This window comes from Abramis brama, assembly GCF_963993115.1.
Source record: "Abramis brama genome assembly, chromosome: 20".
Classification (NCBI taxonomy): domain Eukaryota; kingdom Metazoa; phylum Chordata; class Actinopteri; order Cypriniformes; family Leuciscidae; genus Abramis; species Abramis brama.
The window spans coordinates 25,843,026-25,864,092 of record NC_139982.1 but is presented as its reverse complement, the minus strand read 5'-3'; the positions used below and the strand labels follow the sequence as shown (position 1 = coordinate 25,864,092).

The following is a 21,067-nucleotide window of genomic DNA, read 5'->3' as shown; positions in this document are numbered from 1 at the left end:
ATGTTATAGCTGACAAATTCAGTGCCATAAATTGCAGCAAAATCTGTTACAAAGAGTTTCAAAATCTCCTCAGCATAGTCACAATTGTCAGGAGAACATAAGGCAGGACTCGGAAGAATTCTCATAGATACCGATAGAAGTAAAAAGCTTCTGTTCATTCTACTGGGTATATTATTGAGGAGAACAACAGGGCCAGTGTAAAGCAAAAATAGCCGAAGCTCTGTAGCTTTCCATGTGCTGAGTTCAAACAAGGATCGTGGTTTCCTTGCAAAATGGCTAGGTAAATATTGCCTGATAGAAACCATATATGCTGACATTACAAGAAAAAACTTCATAGACTGCCTGCATTTCAGCGGCCCCTTCAACCAAAGAAATATTAACTTGCGCATTGTCCCCAAGCACACAAGGTGCATAATCTAACACAAAACTGGTAACTAAACCTATACCCAGATCATTTAGGGGGGAGGCTGACAGTTGGTGCTGTTGATAGCTTTGCCTACCACATTGCTCATCTGTCCTGAGCTCTGCTGATATTTCAGGATACCTTCCCATTAATGTACTGGCCTTTTTGAGTGCACCTCTCACACCCAATAGCCTGTATGGCCTTTGAAGCATTTAAGAAAGGCACGAGCAGGTGCATCACAAATAAAAGCTTCGGGTAATAGTACCCTGAAATGTATACCATTGTACACAATACCACTCTGAGAAATGGCTTTCATATCTACAATGAATTCTTGTAAATACTCTTGCACATTTGCCGGTTTGGACGCACCTGAGTACACTCCAATTACAAACACACTACACCCTGCAATTTCCTTAATCATACCCAGAATAGGCCACAGACTCATACTGGAGCTACGGAATAAGGGCAATCCATCGATGTTAATTTGAAGTGTGAGAGTATCAGTCACATTTGCTAAATGTCCTAAAGATGTTAGTTCAGCTATGAGAGCATTTTCGATTCCAAAGTGGTAGTAGGACCCCCCAGCCATATTCGCCACATTGCAAGATCTGTCAGTGGACATAAGAGTTCTGCCATCCATTGGGATATCAAGGCCCTTCCTCCTTAGGATTTTAAGAAGTGCAGACAGCGCTGTTTGTGGTATGTTGAATTCTGCAAGCCCACGTATATCATCATCATTATCTTCCAAGTCAGAACATTCATCTCCATGCAAATCACAGTCACTATCACAACCAGGCATATCACCTGGCACCCAGTTTTCAGGAAATGTTAAAATCATAAAAAAAATCTTTGAGGAATTTTCATCTTCTAAATCATTTGATGAATTCTCAAAACAGTTCTGATCACAAGCATTGTAGAAAGTGTCCGTGGAATCTTCGCTTTCAGTATACATCCAGTGGGTATTCCTTTTCAGAATCATATGCCAACAAATCATCAATCATAGACTCTTTTTCAAGGAGATGCAAATGTTCCTCCACTTTCGCTGATATTTTCCTCCTTTTAATTATTTCTGAACACAAAACACACACACACACACACAAAAGAGTTCCTTGTTTTTTTCTTCTTTTTATCCTTTATTTCCTTGGCATTCTATGTAAAGACGTTGATACAATTAGAAAGCATAACAGGGGCGTAAAACTGCCTGGGGCGTATATACCGGCTCCAGGTCTGCGGACTCCCCCTACTCATTCCCTCTGCGGGATCGCCAAGGAGATCTAAAAGTTGAACGCGCCCCCTGTCGAGCAAAAAATAAATAAAAAATAGACTGACAGAACAAAACATGCTGAGACCATAGACTGTAAAAATAAAAAGAAAAAAAAGTGAGATGCAGCCATATTCTAACTCGGTACATGTGCAGGCACATCGTGCAGAATATTTGAAGACTAAAAGCATGCAGTGCAAATGGACACAATCTTATGTCCTCGTTTTTTTACTTGCACTTTCACTTCCATCTTCAGATGGTAAGTTGTTTAGCCTACATTTTTAAATATTATTAGAATTTTAAAACCTAATCTATTTCAAGGAATGAATTTAAGATTAATGAAGATTATCGCGTATAATCTCCCTGACCTGAATAGGAGCGTTGTGCAGTAGCAGTTGTGGTAGAGCGAGGCACAACCTTGTTTTATACAGACACACCTGGTTAGTTGTAACACATGGTTTAAGGTTTCTATGCTAGCATGACAAAACGTTTGACCCATTTACTTGTTGCCATTTCAACACTATATGCATATTCAAATATGCATAAAAAAGGTATGGCAGAACAAATATTTAATAATAGCAAGTAGCCAACATTCCTTTTTAAGCTTAACATTTCTAAACCGAGAAAGATCAGCATTTTTTTTTATCTCTAATCTGTGATTTAGCAGTTTAGATAGTTCTTTAATGCTTCGCTAACAAGCAGGAGACACTAGCCAGATTTAAAGTTGAGGTGGGGGCACGTAATTCTGTTACAACGTGCCACGCTATTAGCAGGGACGTGCAGAGACTTCCTCAAGCCCAATTTATACTTCTGCATCGAACTCACGCCGTACGTCGTAGGCTGTGTGTAGCGCGCGTACCCTTCGCAGTACCCTGACGTGCACCTCTCCAAAAATGTAACAACGCGTCAACTCTACGCGGACGCAAGCGCTGTGATTGGTCTGCTAGGACCGCTCCCTCGGGTTTCACATGCTCCCTCTGCGCGCGTCAACGCGGACAACGACGCAGAAGTATAAATGAAAACCAACGCGTTGCCTACAGCGTAGAGGCTCCGGCGTAGGTCCGACGCAGAAGTATAAATCAGCCTTCAGGGGCAGGGGCTCAAATGTAAAAAAAGGGGAATATGCTCATAAAGGTTGCATTTATTTGATCAAAAATACAGAAAAAACAGTCATATTGTGAAATATTACTACAATTTAAAATAATGGTTTTCTATTTTAATATACTTTTTCAGGATTCTGAGTTAAAAAAAAAAGAAAAAAAAGAAAGAACAGCATTTGTTTAAAATAGAAATCAATACTTTTGTACCAATATACATACCGTTCAAAAGTTTGGTGTCAGTAATTTTCTTTCTTTCTGAATCCTGAAAAAAGCATCACAGGTTCCGAAAAAAAACATTAAGCAGCACAACTGTTTCCAACATTGATAATAAATCAGCATATTAGAATGATTTCTGAAGGATGAAGACTGGAGTAATTATACTGAATATTCAGATTTGCATCACAGAAATAAATGCAATTTTAAAGTATATTAAAATAGAAAACCACTATTTTAAATTGTAATACTTTTTCCTGCATTTTTGATCAAATAAATGCAGGCTTGATGTGCAATAAGAGACTTTTTTTTAAAAACATAAAAAAATATGAATGTGTCCAAATTTTTGACCGTCACACATATATATATATATATATATATATATACTATTGCTGCATAATACATTTTTTTTTTTTAAATAATAAAGTCCTTTCACGTCACCATTTCGCGTGTTGTTGTCAGCCTACACTTCACATAATAGGCCTGTAGGTGGCGCCTGGGCTTCATTCAACCACCTATGATAGTTTGATCAATGGTAAACGGTGCGTACAAGTGACTTGAATACTACTTACCATTAATGCTACTTTTGGTGCTGGTTTTGTGCAGTGCTTTGTAATCAATTAACATAATTGTTTCAACGACGCAGATTCAGATCGCTTCATACATGTAAATTTGTCTGTCCATGTAATTTCCAGACGATTTATGAATGACCGGAAAAATTACCGCTCCACTTCACATTGTCCAATGCAAATTGAACTTGTTGTGCCAGAGGATGATTGGTCGGTGTTAAACATGACAAACAGGCATCAATGAATTATGTAATATTTTAAAATATGTAATATGTGGATTTTCAATTGAATAGACACACTACCTTGAAAAAAAAGTTTGGTTAGGCCTAATTAAAAAAAAAAAAATGTTTGGTTTATTTTTAAGTACGGCCATATAGCCTACTCACTGAAAGAACCATAGTGTCTTCATAATCTTTTTTTTAATGAACAAGACCATATTTGTACTAGACGAAAAAAAAAAAAAAAAAAAAAAAACTCTGGACCTAAAGGTGAATTTACACAATCTGAGTTAATTCAAAAAGTGTTAAGTTGTGCCCTGCTCCCATATCATTTTCATGCTGATTGAAAGTGGAAGTCAATGCCAAGATTCCAAGGCTTATGTTTAAAAGTAAAAGTAAATATAGGATGTAGCTTAACATTTTTATATATACAGTCTCATATAGCCTATAGCCTATAGAAATCAAGAATCAAATAATCAATAATAAAATCAATAATCAACAATAATCCATTGTAATCACCAGTAATCAATTTGTTTTTCAGGTTCTCACTCTTTGTGGTTGCTTTCAACTTACATTCATGGAGAAACACAATTTCCTAAATTTAGTAGCACAACAACTTTGGATGACATCACAGTTGGATACTATGATTCAAAGACATATTTTCCAAGAGGGAATACGACGAATGAGGATGATGTGATGAATTCAGATTACATTAAGGATATAAGTGACTACATGTATGACTCCTTTTTGAGAAGAGCCGCACTGTTAAGGCAAGACAGCCAAAATGACAGTAAGTATCTGGCTCAATTACATCTATTAATCTATTTAAAAATGCATGAAATGCAATTCATACTGTACATATTCAATTGCTTAAATACATCTTTATGATGAGCGTATTTTTAATGTTTGATTTTAATTTGATTGTTTTTTAGGTTTTTTTTAACCCCATCCCCAAAAAAGTGATATGAATGATGAATTAATTATATTTATAAAAATGTTTTAATTTTAAAAAGGAATTATGTTTTATTTACAAAGACAATTTTAGAGTTATCATATATAAAAAAACAACAACAAAATGCTAAACAAAGAGTGTAAGATTAAGGAGGCCAATACTTGACCATCTCCCATTCTCCCTCATATTTCCCTCACAGGTCTTGATGTTTATCAGAAACTGGTTATGTGTGAGCTGCTGGACTCCGGCAAGCCTGGAAAGATGATTATTGCAGATGCTGCCAGAGGCTCCACCACAGATGAACTGCGTTACATTAACAACACATTTATTTATACTGTGACTGTAAATATTAAACAAGAACTGATCAAACCTCACCTGGAAGAATTTAAGCAGGAAGTAGCAAATACCTTTTACCCAGTTTGTATAATAACTCTCAAGAATTACCTCAAAAAGAGAAGAGATCAAATTAACAGAAAAAGTACGTACTCAAGGGCACATCTAAATTCCCTAAATTTGTTTTATGAAAACAAATGTAACTGTTTAGAGTAAATCTTCAGGATTAAAAATAAACCCATGTATTTATACATGTATAACGTTCTCTGAATCACCTCTTGTATGCTTTTTTTATGCTTGTTTTTTTCTTCTCATACAGTAAAGCCCAATATCACACTCACACAAAAAGCAAACTCAGATTCTGGAGGGTTTCGTGTGAGTTGTTTGGCAACAGGATTTTACCCTCGTCACATCAACCTGACCCTGTTCAGAGATGGACAGCCTGTATCTGATCATGAGATCACTGGAGGAGATCTGCTGCCCAATGGTGACGGGACGTACCAGATGAGGAAGAGTCTGGAGATCAGTGCAGACAAACACAAATACAGCTGCTCTGCCACACACCTCAGTCTGGACAACAAACTGCACGTCACTTTAGGTAATGAGGTGTGAAAAAATAAAAATAAAATACTACAGAACAGTTTCAATTGTGTTTATGACCTTATTGTGAAAATGTTTGTTTCAGAACCAGAGCCTGGTGAACCATTTAAATCAGTGATTCTCCCAGTGCTGATAGTTTCGGCTCTGCTGTTGGTGTTTGGGACTGGAGCCGTCATATATGTATATAAATGCAGGAAGAGACAAGGTATGACAAGAAATGAATAGTTAATCATCCAGTGAGCCTTGTAGGCTACACTCAAAAAAATAACTCTTTGAATGAACATAAAAAAATCATGGAAAGGATTTCCACATGATTAACTTTATGCAATTCTGCATTCTGTATTTTTTTGAGTGTATGTGATGCTTAAGATAAATATAAAATATATTTTAATTTTTATTATATATTTGTCACGATCCACACATAGGAAACAGAGAGAAGATCCAATTGCAATATGTATTTTTAATGAGGGTAATCCGTTACTCAGAAACAGTCCATGCAGGGGTCAAAACCAAGATAGCAATTCAACATAAAAAGACACAAGAAAAACAGGCAAGAACAGAACTCGGAAGTGGCGTGATAATTACAAGGACTCCATGACACACACTAAAACAGACAGGGTTATATACACAGGGAAACGACAATGATAATGGGCAATTGGTTGAGTGCAATGATTAGTGATAAGGGACAGCAGAGTGCAATGATGAGACAAGAATCGTGGGGAATGTAGTTCAGAAAGTGCCAGACACCGTGGGGAAGGAGGACATCTAGTGGTTACCCAGGGAACACAAACCAAACACTGTGACAATATTTCATTGGCATGAATAATTATGCAAAACATTTTTTTCATGTTATACAGGGTCTTCACCAAACTGTGTATATTCAGCTGTTTCTAGTGAGTATTCTGTTTTAAATGTTATTTTTGTATCCCCTGGTCTCATAAGGCTTAAGCCTATAGTCTCGGACTAAAATGCATTATTGAGCTGTTTTTTAACTGAAAGCAACTTGCCATTATTTTGTCTCAAGATGCACACCAGTAATGTTTTTTTCTATTAGGCACATTTAAAAAAGCCAGTCCTAATCCTGGTTTAATCTAACCCTGTCTGTGAAACCAGGCCTTAATGTTATACTTTGTATAGTCACAATTGGTCATGTCTGCACCATAGTTTCCTGGAGCATGATAAAATGAAAATAAACCTAATTTTGAATTTGAAAAAAAATATTATTACTGTACAATCCTCAGAGTGAATAACAGCTATAGATTATTGTCTTGTATATTAAAACACATTCCTATGCATTTACAGAGGCTGATAATGGTTGATAATGGTAATCTTCTGAAGACATCCATCCATTTTGTTTATCCATTGGGACCATCATATGGATGAATAATAATCTCAGATTTGTTTATCTACAGCTACACCATCTGAGCCGATGCAATATTTGCTTTTAATAAGCTGTGAGATTTCCAATTGAGATTTATATATATTTTTGATCTTTTGTTTAATAATCTTTTAAAACCTTATTTTAGTAATCTAAAATGTGTTTCACATAGAGCCTGATCATGTTAAACAACTAAAACCATGCTGCCATCAAAACTAAATGCATGTAGTGGCATATAGTGCAAAAGAAAATACATTTAAAAGCTAAAGGAGTGCTTAGTTCAGTGCACTAATGTCCATTTGACTTCAAACCTTTATAGGTATTGTCTGTCCAGATCAACCACATTCCAGGTGATTACTGCAAAAGCTTAGCATATGAGTTTTTTTTACTGCCATTACAACAGCACACATCACTGGAAAACTGCACCCATGGACAGAATTACACTAATCATCATTTTACTTCCAGCTGTTACACCAAATCTGTTACACAGATCACATGATCTTGGTTACCATGCTTGTTGACTCATTTCCTTGAGTATTATTTACATTCACATGTATGCATTTTGCAAATGCTTACATCTCATTAAAGGTACATATATTTATCAGTTCATGCATTATCTGGCAATCAAACCATTGGCCTTGGCTTTGCTAGCACTATGCTCCATTCTTCAAAGTTATAACAAAAGACACTGTCATATTTTGACATCTTTATATGTTGAACATTAGAAATACATTTTGTATTGTAGCTATGGTGAAAATAACCAAAAGCATATAAATGTAAAGAATAATTAATGGGAAGAATATTCAGAAAACTGAAAGTTAGACACACATATTGTAATGTAAGAAGTCATTTAAGATTTAAGTTTTATTTAAGATTATTCATTGTTTCATTGTTATTATAAAAAAAAAAAGAAGAAGATATTGCATTACATACACGAAAATGTTATTTTCTCAGCTTCGTGTCAGGGTCCTTATCACCCTGCCAGGTTATTTATGATAATGACCAGCTGAATCTACATGATCCTTTACAAAAGATGACATGAAATGACAGGGATGAGTATCACAGCAGTCCAGTTATACATTTAACCTTAGATGACATGCATTTTGTTCCATGAGAATTCCAGTTAAAATCTTACTTCATTATAGCCATTATATTTTGTCTGAAATGTAGTGTCACTAACATGAAATGTGTAAAACCCTGTTGCAAAACAAATGACTCAAACCCCTCCAGATATTTGTGATGATTGATGTTGGGTGTGACAAATTTATAAGGAATGATGTGATTTCATATATACAGTATATATGATATATCGATGGGCCGATTAAGTGTTTATGCAGGGTGTGAAACAAAGTATGCAGAACCTTCCCTATATCCGTGGAGCAGGCCTATGCAGTCTAAGTAGGGCACTAACTACCAATGGGACACATTATCTTCCGGTGATCTATAGGATTATAAAAAATATATCTAGTTGTCACATGGGTGAGTTATCGGAGGATCTGTATTTCGGAACACTTCAAATCCCTATTAAATAAAGATTGTGTTTATTTACCTGGGTAGTAAAAGAAATGTTTTGGAAGTCACTAGTCAATAGGTTTTTTTTTTTTTTTTTTTTTTTTTTTTTTTACCAAACCTTGACCTTTGTGTTGCTATAGCACCATGCTCTAATACAGTAACCCAGACAGCAACATAGCATCGGCCCAGATCCAGGCCACATCTGGTGCATGTGGATTCAACGCGTACCAGATTTGGGCCGGATCTGGGCCAACACTATATGTTCCTGCCTGGGTTCTTTCATAATAATTAAGGCCCATATTAGAGACAACATGAAATAATAGTATTTTTAACAATGAATCTTTCACACTGTTGGACAACACAAAAGGTGGTAAAAATTGTGATTTTTTTTATTTTATTAAAATAATAGCTATAAAACATTATCTTATTGAACTGTTATAATTAATAATTGTAATTTTAGAACTAGACTTAAGTTACTAAAGTGCATCTGATTCCAGATGTGTTGCCATCTATTTTTCTTTCTTTCTTTCTTGGATGTCTTCTAAAATAAATGTGCATCAACAATCTTAAATGAATTAAAAGAGAAAAGGAAATATGAACCCTTTTAATTCATTTAAGCTTGTTGTTAAGCACTATTGCCAAAGCACTGTAATGTTATTTGTATACAGATTAAAACAAAACAAAAAAATCATTGCCATGTCTGTGTATTCTCTGCATATTTGTTGTCTTCCTTTCAGACTTCCTTTTAGACTTCTAGATTGTAGTCACCCATATAGTCTACATTTAAAGGTTACTTAGTTGTTTACTTGTAGTCAGTATAGCCTACTCAATACTTTAAAATTGTATTGCCGATTCGATTGGGTCGTTTGCAATGCATCATGAGAAATGTTATTCACTCTGAAGGATGTTAAGAACACAGTATTGTACCTTGTATGTTTAAAACAAAATTAACTCAAGATCCCATATCCAGTAACATAACAAAAACTTTTATTTCCAAGAGTATACTTTGCACCTTGACTTCTTGAAATTGCGCATCAGTCAGCCACTCACATTTATCCACTGTTCAAGGAGGGAAGAAAGATATGCACTTTGCACTTTTCTGCTCTCTCTCTCTCTCTCTCTCTCTCTCTCTCTCTCTCTCTCTCCACTGAAGTTGAGGTTCCTGCTGTTTCTGGAAGAGAGGAGGTTGCTGGTGATGATATAGCCTCTTTGTCAGGATGGGTGGAGTTTGTCGTTTTTGTGCTCTTCATGGCACTAGTCCAAATCGTACATATTTTACGAGTTGCCCAATTCGTATGAATTCGTACGAATGACCTACCCCTGCCCCTAAAACTATATCCCTCATGGTTTAAATCGAATTCGTCAGAATTAGACAGCTTTTTTCAACTCATTATAGCTCATTAAATGTTAATGTGACCACGCCCACGGAGAGCGCGCACTATTCAAATGCAAATGATCTGAGGCAACACATGCAAACCCTTGAACGCCCATCAGCTCGATAAAACACACCAAGTTTAATCAGATTAGTGTACTAATAATAATACGTAATAATTATCCTGGAAAATTAACCTCAGAAGTGCTTATTTATTTTCATTTTGAGGAGCAACGGATCCAGCAGAGGATTGAATAGTAAGTTCTTTATTCTTAAGTGCTTTGTTCTAATCGCGATATGGAATATAAACCGCAAAAAGACTGTTTAAATTTAAATCGCGTTTCTGTGTGTGATGAATGAACAGCTTTTACCAAACTATATTGCTAGACTGAGATGAGTAAAAATCTACTGAAACATGTTGAAATAAAATGTCTTTGTATAAGCAACGTATTAAACTGCATAAACATTTATATGCCCTAATATATCATAAAAACGATATGTTACAGACGAAATATGAAAGACAACATTTCGTTGACTAGTTTTGGATAGGCCTAGATTATAGTTTTTACTGTAAAATAGACTACTGCCACATCAAATAAGCTTTTGTTCGCCAATTTCTGCTCATATGTTAAATATATATATGGTAGCCTATGTTTTGTCAAAAATAAAGTCATCGTTATTATAGTGTTTGTTCCAATGCTATATTCAAACTAATGAATCCTTAACTTTGAAATACGTATGATAAAATGTAATAAACCTGCTTCTAGCTTCTGACCAAGGCTGTATCTCAATACTAGTTTTACTCGATCTTAGTGCTGCGTTCGATACTATAGATCACAAAATACTCTTAAATCGACTACAAAACTACACTGGTGTTCATGGACAGGCATTAAGCTGGTTTAGATCGTACTTATCAGACCGCTACCATTTTGTCTGTTTAAATGGGGAAAAATCGAAGATAACGTCAGTAAACTATGGAGTGCTGCAAGGATCTGTGTTAGGCCCTCTGCTATTCTCAATATATATGCTGCCACTTGGTAATATTATAAGAAAACATGGAATTAATTTCCACTGTTATGCTGATGACACTCATTTATATATTTCATCACGACCAGATGAAAACGCTAAATTATCTAAATTGACAGAGTGTGTTAAAGCTATAAAATACTGGATGACGTGTAATTTTCTGCTATTAAATTCAGATAAAACGGAGGTATTACTTATTGGCCCAAAAAACTGCCCACAAAACCTCTTACAATACAACTTTAATTTAGAAGGATGTCCTGTTACTTTATCCACTATAGTAAAAGACCTGGGTGTTATATTAGACCGCAACTTGTCTTTCGAAAGTCATATTTCATATGTTACAAGAACAGCCTTTTTCCACCTTAGAAACATTGCTAAGCTACGTAACATGCTATCAGTTTCTGATGCAGAAAAGTTAGTTCATGCATTCATGAACTCGAGACTAGATTACTGTAATGCTTTATTAGCTGGTTGTCCTACATCCTCAATAAACAAGCTACAGTTAGTCCAAAATGCAGCTGCTAGAGTTCTTACTAGGTCAAGAAAATATGATCATATAACACAGATTCTATCATCTCTACATTGGTTACCTATAAAGTTCCGTATCAATTACAAAGTATTACTAATGACCTATAAAGCCCTAAATGGTTTAGCTCCTGGGTATTTAACGGAACTTCTATCGCCCTACAATCCATCGTGCTCTTTAAGATCACTAAATTCGAGGCTTCTGGTCATACCTAGGATATCTAAGTCCACTAAAGGAGGGAGGGCGTTTTCACACTTAGCTCCTAAACTGTGGAATTGCCTTTCTGATATTGTTCGAGGCTCAGACTCGCTGTCCCAGTTTAAAACTAGATTAAAGACGCATCTCTTTAGCCAAGCATTCACATAATACTTACCTTTTATACTACAGTTGAATCAGATTGAATGCATTAATATTATGAACAGCAGCTACGCTAATTATTTCCCATCTGCTTCTCTGTTGTTATCTCGGGACGCTAGTCCCGAGGTAAATACAGATTGTCAGCTCCAGTTTGTATCCAGCCTCCCATGGAAACTACAGATGCCCCAACACCCGTGCAGAGACGACTCGAAGCCTGTGAAGAGAAGACTCGACGCCTGAAGAGACGACTTGACGCCTGTAAAGAGACTAGAGCCCAACCGATAAAGGATTTTTAAGGCCGATACCGATACAAATATTTGGTGATTTAAAAATCCGATATTCCGATATATCGGCCGATATATATATATATAAAAAAATCCAGAAACGCGTAACAAAACATGAACAGATTTCCCTAACATTAGTTATTTGTCGTTATTTAAGAGTCCTCAGCCTTACTAAAATAATATGATAATGCAGTTTAAAAATAAACTTGTTTGTTTTATTGTCACAACAGAACAGAATATATTAAAGTTCTGATAAATATAATGTATAAAAATACAAACTTAAGATATGAAACTTAAAGTCCTTTGAACAAAAAAAAGTCAACTATTATTATTAATATTGACAGTAATAATTAAATTATGTAATAATGTGTGTGTGTGTGTGTGTGAAGAACTGATAAGATTGTAAATGTGTACCTTGAAATGCAATGTAAGTCGCTTTTGATAAAAGCGTCTGCCAAATGTCAATGTTATAATAAGCTACCTTATAATTACGTCAACTTGCTTATCCCTTTACCTGCACTCTTTTAATTCTATCCATCTATTCCATCAAGCTACAACAAACCATTTTCAATCATCATTTGCTGCCTGCCTCCTAAAATCTACTACTTAGTGATGCACTAAATACATGATGTGACTCGTTAATGCTGCGGCTAAACGAAGTCAGCAACGCACACTTGGATTTCACACACGTGTAAAAGAAAAGCTAACTTTTATGCACAGGCTATGTTTGATACTTTTTCTCTATGTCTAAATGTTCACTCCTCGCGTGCCTAACTTACGTTTTACAATGCAGAGACTGGAACTACAGATATGCTAGTTATAAACACAGTAATCATTACTTTATTTAGGCAGAATAAGTTCGTTGTGATTTCCAAGCTCATTGATGTTAGCGAGCTTCCTTGTAGAGTGCCCTCTGGTGGACAAACTATGCAGCGCCAACACTCATAACATGAAGGGTGTTTCGTCCGCTTTTATTTTATTTTTTAAATATTCATTTATCGGCCATTATAAATGCCGAAACAGATAGTTTGGAAAATGCCTAATATCGACCGATAATATCAGGTCGGGCTCTAGAAGAGACGACTCGACGCTGGCGATATGTTTATGCCCTAAATTAATACAACTAACTGTACTTTTCTATGTACATTTCTGAAATGCACTTTCTGTAAAGCTGCTTTGAAACAATATGTATTGTGAAAATCGCTATACAAATAAATTTGAATTGAATTGAATAATCAATGGAAAAATAAAGGTAGGTTTTCCTGACCTTTATTTTTGTTTATTCAATACAATATGGTTTTGTTAATAATGTTGTTAATTTTTTTTGTGCCATTTTATATATATATATATATATATATATATATATATATATATATATAAAAATAACTTGGTTTATTTTGTGTATTAGCTAGGTCATTACTTACAGCTTTGCTTATTGTAACTAATGCCAGGGACTCACTTAACAACTTGCTGAAACATTCTAAGACTGAACTGAACTTGTAGGCCTAATCTTTTGTGAGCAAGTTTGGCCAGCTTTTGACAAATATTTAATAAAAGTATTTTTTTTTTTTAGTAATTGGCTATAGTAATAAAATAATGTAGGCCTATAGTGATAGCCTATCCTTAAATGTTGTACATATTAAAGTGCTGAAAGTAAAAACATGAAAAGGAGAAACTCCTCTTGGTGAATGATCTATAAAACCTTTCTCTTATTATCAACCAATCTAAACATAATTACACCACAAGGCAGTACAGTTTACTACCATTACAATAGCACACACAGTGCACATCTCCTTGGAAATTTTCAGCCAATATGGACAGAATTCTTTTCATTATCATCATTTTACTTCCAGCAGCTTCACCAAGAGGTAAGTGTTATGATATATAAAATATTTCATGAAACGTATGTATACATTTAAGGTGACTTTAATGTAGCACAGATAACACGATCTTCTTGCTTATATGCTTTTTTCTTGAATGCCTTCCGTTACCTTGAGTATTTTATTTTTATTTTTATATGTTGTATTAGACATCAAGAAATACATTTTGTGTTGTTGCTGGTAAATAATATTCAGGAAGATTTAAAAACTGAAAGTGACAGTCACAGCTAAGGTGAAGTCAGGTGAATTGGGCTATAAAAGAATAGGTCAGATAAGGTTGGAGTGTCAAAGTCTTTTAAGATCCAACAGGAAAAAATTAACCTGACATAAATTTGCAGATTTAGTTTCCTCAGCCTCGATCAAGTCCGGGTCCTGAGGCTTTTTTTTCGTTCTTTTTTTTTTGGCGATAATTACCAAAAATCAAGGGTATTGCAGTAAATGATCTAAAAACATAAAAAACATCCATCTTTTCTTATTGGCAAAACATCTTTAAAACATAGGCCTATAAACAATCTGGGTTTTTTGCCCCATGCTTGACAGTGACACCATATAATTTGTGATATTAAATGGTTGCTTGACCTTAATGAACTCAAAAGGGCTTTTCACACTTGAAATAATTACTGTAGCCCTGGGTCATTCTAAATCCTGTGTAAGAATCCTGTGTTTTCTTGCTTCATGTTTCACATTATTCATAATTTATACCCGCCTGGGGTTAAGCACAGTGTGAAAAGCCCTAATGAATATAATTCCGTTTTTGAAGTTGAAATAACTGTTGGCTATAATGGTATTTTATCCCATTCTAGCTTTTGAACAGTTCAAATCTTTAGTTAATAATCTACCTTTATTATATAGGCTAGGTGTGGTTTTATTGTGGTCACCTGATTACCCAACAACCCATTGTGTCTTACAATGTGTAACGTCTGTTTTTCTTTTCTTTTCCTTTTTTAAATTCAACATATGACAAATAATAATAAATTCAAAACGTAAAAATAATCTACTACACTTATCTGCAATGCTACAAACTGACAGCTTGTTTGTGTTCTTTTAATTAAGTCAGGGGTTTCAAATCCTGCTCCTAGAGGGCCAACGTCCTGCAGTATTTAGCTCCAACAATTTTTAGAATTTGTTTTAACACTTTACATTAAGCTTCTATTTGAAAAGGGTTTTATGAAGGTGTTTTCTAATGACTAACTTATTACAAATGCAAATGCATTTACAAATGCATTATAAATCGTTGATAAGCAGTTATAACTGCATGTATAAAAAGGGTGACTTTAACGCAATACCTGCAAAATAGTGAGCCATTTTTAACTCGCGTTATAAGTGCCTAATAAATGTATTTATTCACTTATTTAACTCAAAACCAGATTCCTGATTTATTTCATGATGCAGCAAAAATAGTGAGACTGAAGGGTGTTGTTCGGTAGATAAAGGCATGAAGATAAAGAATAAGATTCAAATATCTTTAATGATAATCCACAGGTATATCCACAATAAGGCAGATGAACACCACACAACATCAACATATCAACGCATGTCTCTATAGATGAGACCGGATAACTGATGAGAAACACACATGAACTTAAATACCAAAGATATTGAGGTGCACACACCTGAACAGAATGAGAACTCATTGGTAACCATGACAACAAAGGGTAAGAGGGAGCTGATATAAAGGAAAACAGGAACTACTAAAAAAAAGCTATGAGACCATGAAAACGAAACTAAGCCAAGAAACCTGAATGTCTGTTACAATTCTGTGTTAATATATAAAAAATTCATATCGCATGACTGTCACCTTTCTTACTATGTTGCTTACCAGAAATTACTCAGTCTTACCCATGATACTCTGCAAAAAGGTTATGATGCCTATCCACAGCAATGTATAAAAACTGATTCTGTGAGACTAATCAAACAATGAGAAATAAATGGAAAAATAGGTCACAGAACAAAAACGAGATAAACCCACCCAAAAACAAACACAGATAAACCCTGACATACCCGCCTCTCATTTAATGCACAAGACCATGGTTTAATAAAAATGATCTTGTCCCCCCTGTTATTTCTTACTATTTTTTTACAGGTTCTCACTCTCTGTGGATGCTTCTAACTTACATTGAAGGAGAAACACAATTTCCAAAATTAACTGCCACATTTATGTTGGATGACATCACAGTAGGATATTATGATTCTGAGGCAAGAAGCTACGTTGCAAGAGGAAATACTACAAATGAAGGTGATGTGGTGGATCCAAATCACCTCGATACCATAAGTAATTATATGATTGCTCATTTTATTGGAAGATCACAATATCTAAGACCCATCAACCACACAAAAAGTAAGTCCATTTGGCTAAATTATAGATATGAAAATTAAGTAAAAGTTTCTTTTCGTAACAAATACATAAATTCTCCTGATGAACTGAAATGTTAAATATTTGTTTATAATGTCTAATAGTCAAGAGCTAGACTCAAGTTTCTGAATGGTTCCTGTGGGCAGAAGTATTGACATATCTTCTTTTCCTTTGCAAGGTCAAGTAGTTTATCAGGTGATGGGTCTTTGTGAACAGCTTGAAAATGATAAACCTGGAAAAATGATCACCAAGAATGCATATAGAGGCTCTACAATTGATGAACTGCATTTTTTGGATGGCAAATTCACATATCAGGGTTCTTTAAATTACACGGCGCAACAAATTAAACCCTCTCTGGAACTGTCCATGTGGCGCCATGAGATGATATACTACCCAGCCTGCATAAAAACCCTGAAGAGTTACCTTAAAAAGAGAGGAACTCAGGTAAACAGAAAAGGTACATATCCATGTATTTTCTTTGATAAAAATAAAAAATAAAAAAAATAAATCAGTCTGAAGTTCAATGCAATGATACTATAATTACATGCAGTAACCATTCATGGTTACACTTTATTTAAAAGTGTCTTTGTTACAGTTGAATTATACATTTAAGTACTGAGTAATATTAATTAACTACATGTACTTACTATATGGTTAGGATTCGGATTGGTTTAGGGTTAGTTGCATGTAATTATGCATAATGTATAGTAATTACTATTAAAAAAAATAAAGCAATTATAACTACATGTAACGTGTAACAAGGACACTGTAAAATAAAGTGTTACCCCTTTCATTTATATTTATTGGTATATTATCTTATTCATTTTTCTCTTATTGTTTCCTTCTGCAGTGAAACCGCGAGTCAGACTGATTCAGAACACAAACTCAGATTCTGGAGGGTTTCGTGTGAGTTGTTTGGCAACAGGATTTTACCCTCGTCACATCAACCTGACCCTGTTCAGAGATGGACAGCCTGTATCTGATCATGAGATCACTGGAGGAGATCTGCTGCCCAATGGTGACGGGACGTACCAGATGAGGAAGAGTCTGGAGATCAGTGCAGACAAACACAAATACAGCTGCTCTGCCACACACCTCAGTCTGGACAACAAACTGGACATCACTTTGGGTAATAGGATTTTTCAGAAAACATAATTTAACAATCAAAACAAAAATAATTAAAGTCAATATCTCAATCTGTGGTTCATATTTCAGAGTATGATCACGGGGAACCATTTAAATCAGTGATTCCTTCAGTTCTGATGGTTTTGGCTCTGATGATGGTGTTTGGAGCTGCAGCTGCTGTAATTGCATGGAAAAGACGAAGTCCAGGTATGATAAGAATAAAAATATATATGGGTTTAGAGAACAACATAATGGAATTTTTAGCATAATGTAAATTTCAACTATTCCTTTAAGACAATATATAGCCTATAAATTTGCTATATATAGTATTTTGCTGTTTAGCTATAGTATAATATTGAATTATTTCTTCATTTGGTGTTTAGATTCATCTACAAGTGGTTATTCTACTCCATCTAGTAAGTACTTCTAGTTACTTCCTTATTTGTTAAACAGTGTAGTAGTGGAAGTGTAGTAGACTATCTCACATGTGGCATGATTTTTGTAGCAAAACTGACGCTCGCCGTATGGTGGCGCTTGTGTAAAACTAAACACATTTGCTGCATCCCAATTCGCCTACTCATACTACGCTCTAAAAGTATGTACTCTTCTTGGGAAGAAAGTACATACTGAAATGAATCCTCCTCCAGAGCGTAATGGGTTGTGGGCAAAATTAGCCGTTATAGTGTGCACAGATCCACACTTCGAAAATCTACTGGAAAGAGTAGACCATCCGGGGACTTCTGGCTTACTCTTTTCAACATATGCTTTGGAACACATTTATTTTAATCTCACATACTATTTATGATGGATATTATGGACATTGGGACCCAGTAATACACTCATGAACTTCCCTAAGCACTTCCCCCAGGGGGAATCCCCACCACCATTTTGAAGAGCGTACAACTTCATTCAACATTTGCATTTACTTCCCCATCCCTTCCTCCAATAAAAAGCAATACCCAATATCATGGGTTCAGTTCCGTTTCAGCATTGTAATTTCTTGATTATTGGTTTTATTGTTAAAGTAATATTAAAATATTATGTTAGTTTTGTTTTTCAAAATTTACTGATGTCTTACTGCTAGATTAACGTTATTGACTAAAGACTTCCAACTTTATTGTGTACAGTATCATGAGCTGTAATTTCTCATGAACATTCACTAAGAATTATTTTTCATTTTCAGCATCTGAAGAAACCGTGGAAACTAACTAAAAAAAATGATTTGATATCCTGACCCAAAACAATATGGATGAGTGGAGAAACATCTTCAAACAATCAAAATATATAACATATACGGATAAACAGTCAGAAGAATTTTTATTTATTTATTGAGAGACCTCACACTCTGTTACAGTATTTTTCAAATTAAATTATAGTTACTAAATTAATGCTACACAACTCCCACTACAAATCACTTGTTAAGACTTAAAAGTTGTGTCTTTAATTATATGTCTGCAGGCAGTGCTTGGTAGATTACTTACAAACTGTAGTTGGTTACTGATTCCAAACTTGATGACAACAACTGTAGTTCCCTTTCAACACGGTTCACTCGCATTGTGTCAGCTATCTGACCTGAAGCCTGGTTGATTCTGGTCTGTTAATTTCACAGACAAATGGCATTTCAGCTGGCCAAAACAGGTGGGCTTGGCTGCCTGTTTTGCATAAAATGCAGAAATGCCCACTTGTCAGATCTTTCTCCTTCAGCGCAAAGATCATCTCGATGCTCCTAAGAAGACTGAAGCCTCTCCACTCACCTCTTCTCACCGATGAATCGTGCTCTCGCAGCGGATTAAGACGCTCTGCAAGCAAGATGACTCAGCAGTTCTCTGCTACAGCTGACTGCTTGGCAAACAGCTAATCCTCATCGCTTAGCGGCTCATTGCCGAAGCAGTCCTGAGGCCTCAGGATGGAGGAGAAAGGAGTTAAGTTTCGCCGAGGCCAGACCACCCCCAAAACATCCCCATTTACCAGTGCCTTCATCAGTTCAGGGCGCTGGAAATGCTGAAATTATTGCTGGTTTTGGGACCGCCCTGCCATTTTGCATCCAAACCACATCCCGATGTTATAGCAAATAAAAATTAAGCAAATAAAATTTTATATTTTCACAAAAAGAGCATTTCTCCTCCTCTCAATGCTGTAGCAGGTGCTGTTCTCCCACATCAGAGAACAATCTGCATACTCGATTATCTCGATGATTGGCTTCTCATAGCCCAGTCAAAACAGGAGTTATGCTCCCAGCTCCTCAGTTACCTGAACGAGCGGGGCTTCAGGGTCAATTTTGGCAAGAGCGTGCTGCTTCCCAGCCAAAGAATTTTGTTCCAGGAGGTCGTCTTTGATTCTGCTCAGATGATGGCTTGGCCCTCACAAGAGCGTGCCCTGAAAGTCAGGAGCATGGCGACCTTCTTCAAAGTAGGGTATATTCAGGCCCTCAAGAGGTTCCAGAGGCTGGGCTCAGTTTCCAGGAGGAAAGTGGTCGTCACAGATGCCTCCAAGGCGGCCTGGGGTGCCCTGTGCGACGGTAAGATAGCCTTTGGCTCATGGGTGACCCCTATTGAAATCAAATCATCCAAATTGAAACATCAACTGCCTAGAAATAATGGCTGTAGTGCTGGCCTTCAAAGAGTTCCGCTCAGTACTCAGGGGCCATCTTCGGTCAAGCAGATGTGGATCTCTTTGCGACGGAAGAGAACTCCCACTGCAGAATGTTTTTCTAGTAGGAAATGGACACGCTGGCCCTGAAGTGGCTGTGCAAACGCCTTTATGCCTTCCCTCTGGTGGCCCTGCTTCCACAGGTCATCAGTCGAATTCGGGAAGAAGCATGTGCGGTCCTCCTAGTGGCATCACGTTGGCAGAACCAGCCCTGGTTTCCAGAATTGGTACAGCTAATGTCAGCAGCTCCATGGCCATCCGGAGTTGTGGAACCTGCATGCATGGCCTCTGGACGGAAGCCGTCAGGCCTTACCCAAGGAGTCATGAGAATGATCACAGAGGCGAGGGCCCCTTCTTCAAGGCGCCTATATGCCTAGAAATGGTCCTTTTTCTCAAGCTGGTGCTCAGCTCGGAAAGTAGACCCCGCTGAATTCGGTACAGTGACAGTTCTCACATTTCTTCAGGAAATGCTGGACAGTGGGCGCGCCCATCCGCTCGTGGAAGACAAGCAGGCACCTCACCCTCTTTGTCCCGTAAGGGCCCTCATGGTGTATACTTAACACTCTAGCCAATTTCTGCAATCAGAGCAGCTGTTTGTCAGCCTCGGAGGCCGCACTAATGGTCTGCCATTCTCGAAGCAAAGACTTTCCAGATGGATTGTGGACACGATTTCACTGGCTTACAAGTCTGTTGATTTGTTATCTAAGGTTGTGCCTCCTGGGCATGGTCCAGCGGGATTTCTATCGCCGGCTGGTCCTCGCCGTCCACCCTCATCAGATTTTACAACCTGGACATCCCTGCTCTACAAGCACGGGTGTTGTCAGTTTAAGATGCTTATGGTCTTTGTAGCAGGTTCCGACCATGGGTCTGAGCCTCTCCTTTTGCTGCTAGTCTAGGGGCTCTCAGTCGAGTTCCCCCTAGCTGTCGGCTTACAGAGCGGCTTCTGTTCTGCGCTT

The 21,067-nt window shown here is 36.5% G+C and overlaps 1 protein-coding gene across 1 annotated transcript; it reads left to right on the top strand.

The window, feature by feature from the left end:
- Positions 1-1,702: 1,702 nt before the first annotated feature.
- Positions 1,703-7,926, top strand: LOC311071412 (major histocompatibility complex class I-related gene protein-like). The gene is made up of 7 exons (XM_084095819.1): positions 1,703-1,923; positions 4,306-4,554; positions 4,916-5,194; positions 5,369-5,647; positions 5,735-5,854; positions 6,507-6,542; positions 6,952-7,926. Exons 1-7 carry the CDS (start codon positions 1,788-1,790, stop codon positions 6,966-6,968), a joined length of 1,116 nt encoding a protein of 371 aa, XP_083951945.1. The 5' UTR covers positions 1,703-1,787; the 3' UTR covers positions 6,969-7,926.
- Positions 7,927-21,067: the final 13,141 nt, after the last annotated feature.

Coding starts and splice junctions, on each gene's coding strand:
- LOC311071412 (XM_084095819.1), top strand. CDS start 1,788: ATGCAGCCATATTCTAACTCGGTACATGTGCAGGCACATCGTGCAGAA. Junction 1,924..4,305: donor TTCACTTCCATCTTCAGATG/GTAAGTTGTTTA, acceptor TTTGTTTTTCAG/GTTCTCACTCTTTGTGGTTG. Junction 5,648..5,734: donor CAAACTGCACGTCACTTTAG/GTAATGAGGTGT, acceptor TGTTTGTTTCAG/AACCAGAGCCTGGTGAACCA.